Genomic DNA, 3562 nt, shown 5'->3' on the forward strand with positions numbered 1-3562 from the left:
TCTTTGGCCAGCTCTCCAACCTGAAGGTACAGAAATGTCCTTCTGAGTTAATCCGCACGATTAGATCACGTGATGGTTTCTTAAGCAACAGGGAGCAGTTGTAATATTTTAAGTTTGAGTAAAGTGTTTGGTCTTGTTCACTGTTCTTCTATTACATTGCATTGGATCTATAGCCGAATACCTTTGCTTTAAAAAGTAACTTTGGAAAGGAATATTCAAACCAACAACCAACAGACCTCATTAGTGGCCATAAGTAAGACTATGTCGCAATCGCACCTCAGCTCTAAGCTGCAGCACTAGTCAAAACAGATAATTATCCTGACTGGCTGATAAATGAATCATCCCGTCTCCATCCCTGATCTCTCTCTCTCCAGGTGCACCTGCGTGTCCACAGCGGGGAGAGGCCCTACAGGTGTCTGACCTGTCGCAAGACCTTTACCCAGCTGGCCCACCTGCAGAAGCACAGGCTGGTCCACACCGGCGAGAAGCCCCACCAATGTGAGGTGAGAGGGGGGGATCAGAGGTGGACTGGGGGGGGGGCACCTGACTGTGGATGTGCTGAGCAGAGATTTAGTCAGGGGTTGCCGAGAATGTGATTGTTTTTTTTTGTTTTGTTTAAAACACGTCAGGTTTGTTTCACTATGTGTTTTTTCTTTCATTCATTCTTGGGTCACTGTCATAAACAGACATCTGAGAAGCTCTGGATCTGGAGATCAGAGTGACGCTCGGCAGCCGAGTGATACTACTGTGGCATCAGTGTGTGTGTTGGTCTTTGATGTGTGTTTCACTTCTGTGGGCTGACCTGACCTATCTTTCTACACCTCTCTGTTCATCATAGCTCCCACTTTTCCTTTCACTTTGTCTTTCTCCGTCACTCATTCTTGGTCTAACCCTGTTTCTGGATGTTTTATGTCTTCCATTCCATGTATGTAATACTGTGTATGCGGTGTATGATAATGCATGTAATACATGTAATATTATGACATTGGCAAGGCCCATGGGCTTATTACAAAGTTTTTCTCTCCCTCACACACTCTCTCTCTCTCCCCATCCTCATCTTTCTCGCTGTCCCTCTTCTCTCCCTCACACTCTCTCTCTCTCCCATCCTCATCTTCCTCTCTGTTCCTATTCTCTCTCTCTCTCTCCCATCCTCATCTTTCTCTCTGTTCCTCTTCTCCCCCTCACACTCTCTCTCTCTCTCCACGTCCTCATCTTTCTCTCTGTTCCCCTTCTCTCCCCAGGTGTGCCACAAACGCTTTAGCAGCACGAGCAACCTGAAGACCCACCAGCGTCTGCACTCCGGAGAGAAGCCCTACAAGTGTCGCACCTGCCCAGCCCGCTTCACGCAGTTCATCCACCTGAAACTCCACCGCCGGCTCCACAACAGCGGCGGTAGTGACGGTGGATGTGAGGGAGGTGAGGACGACCGTCCCTACGCCTGTCCCCATTGTCCAAGAGTCTACCTTCACCTCTGCAGTCTGCAGATCCACCTGCAGGGCTTCTGCCCTGCAATGCAGCCTCCCACCACACGAGGGCAGTCTTGCACCCAGGACCAGCTGGACTACACCAACATGGAGATTGAAAGGTTTGACTTGAGCGACGCCGCAGAGAGGCTGGAGAGGGCGCCAGAGAGTGAGGCAGAGAGAAGCATCCTGGAGCTGTTTCGAAGGGGGATGGAGGCGATGGAGCTCAAAACTTCCAGCCAGCAGGGCGGCAGTAGAGAGCCTGTGCTGGTAGAGCATCCAGGACATCAGAGCACTTACCTACCTCTTCTAACTGTTCACATCAAGCAGGAACTGGATCAGTAGCAACTTCCTCAATAGCTTCCCTTATCAACAGCATCAATTTACATTCCTTTACAGTAGTCTGCTATTCTTGAGACAATCAAAGAGCTAGTTTCTCCCAAGAGAAATCAGGTCAGACTGAATGAGTCAGGTATGAACTTGAGTATGAGGACAGGCTGCAGCTAAACAATCAGATTCTTCTGCTTCAGGAGCTCAAGGCTGTTTGTCTCACTGCCTTACTATTTGTAGCCAAAACAAATCACAGGGACATTATTTTCCTCAGAGTAGCTATGCAACTGCATTATTTTACTTTTCAAAGCCTACTTTTTGTGTGTTCTTTTTCATTGATAAATACTTTTGCTATTGAAAGATACAGATTTGTATGCTTTGTTATTTGACACGGGAGGCATTTAAGATGTATATTTTTTTAAATGTTTTAATTTATTATTTCCTTTTAAATTTGATGATTAATTCTCTGTGCTCTGGATCCTGGTTTGTGTGTGGAAAATGCTGAGAGTTGATTAAAGATGTCTGTCCTCACAAGTGTCTTGATTACTGTAATATGTGCCTTGTGCACATGTGCAGACCTGCATGTGTGTACGTGAGTGACCCTCTTCCTTCATACGGATGTGGTTGCGTTCAGGACGTGTACTTGTGAGTGTGTGTGAGAGACAGTGACACAGAAAGAGGAAGAGCGAGAGTAGAGAGTAGAGAGTAGAGAGAGGGAAAGAGAGGTGTAGGGAAGTGGTCACTTTTATTGCAATAAACTACATCCTTCTTTTTCTGACCACAAGCATACACACACACACACACACACACACACACACACACACACACACACACACACACACACACACACACACAAGCATACTCCATCGTGACTGAGCCCTCTGAACTTTGGGTTTCTGAACTGAACCTTCACCTCCGGCCTTTAACCTTACTGAACTTGTTTTCCACATCACCACTCATCATAAGGACATATTATGTGCAAGCAGGATACTCTATTGTGTGTGTGTGTGTGTGTGTGTGTATGTGTGTGTGTGTGTGTGTGTGTGTGTGTGTGTGTGTGTGTGTGCACGCAGGTGTGAGAGAGAGGATTAAAAACTAGTAATGCATTTCCACAAGAAAATGTGAAGTGATTCCAGCTGCAGCAGCAGTCAGTCGGCCGTTACATACCGTAACCTATACAATGACCTGGATGCTGACCCTTGACCCTACCAAAGAAAGGTTTCACTCTCCTCCCACCTGTTGGATAAGCAGTAAATGTGCATAATGTTTTGGTTGTTTTCTATATAGAAATATATATATTTTAATTTTTTTCATGTTTTGTAGGTCACCTTCAACAAAAGCATCTGCTAAATAGCATAGCCATTTTCTCAAAAGCACAGCTGATATTCATTAAATAGTATGTGCATTTTATGAAGGCTTAAGAGCTCTCTGTTGGTGTATTCTTGCCGATTTAGTTAAACACAAACTATGTGAGTATTCTGTAGATTAACATGACAGCAATATTATTACAGGGGAACAGTGTGAGATGTGAGATGACTAACATTACTTAAATGAATTACATTTAAAATTGATTTGGGCTTAAAACCCATCTCCCTCTGCTGTCTTCAAGTACAAGTAAATGACTGTTGTATTTTGTACTTCGACACTCAATGCAGTAGACTACATGACTACACGACTACATACATTTTGGGCTGCCTGTGTTCCCGTACATGTGTTGTCGCTGGGGGTTGTGTGTAGTGTAGTCCATATGCTAGCTGGATGAGGGATGG

At 45.2% G+C, this 3562-nt stretch overlaps 1 protein-coding gene across 1 annotated transcript in view; it reads left to right on the plus strand.

The window, feature by feature from the left end:
• prdm1c (PR domain containing 1c, with ZNF domain) overlaps positions 1-2496 on the plus strand; it is a 10698-nt gene extending 8202 nt beyond the window's left edge. The window contains exons 5-7 of the mRNA XM_031582063.2: positions 1-26; positions 375-503; positions 1242-2496. The exon at positions 1-26 is cut by the window's left edge and continues 1017 nt beyond it. Coding sequence (XP_031437923.1) covers positions 1-26; positions 375-503; positions 1242-1808 — 722 coding nt within the window. The 3' untranslated portion in view covers positions 1809-2496. The remainder of the gene's footprint in view (positions 27-374; positions 504-1241) is intronic.
• The last annotated feature ends 1066 nt before the right edge of the window (positions 2497-3562 follow it).

This window comes from Clupea harengus, chromosome 15 (genome assembly GCF_900700415.2).
Source record: "Clupea harengus chromosome 15, Ch_v2.0.2, whole genome shotgun sequence".
NCBI lineage: Eukaryota > Metazoa > Chordata > Actinopteri > Clupeiformes > Clupeidae > Clupea > Clupea harengus.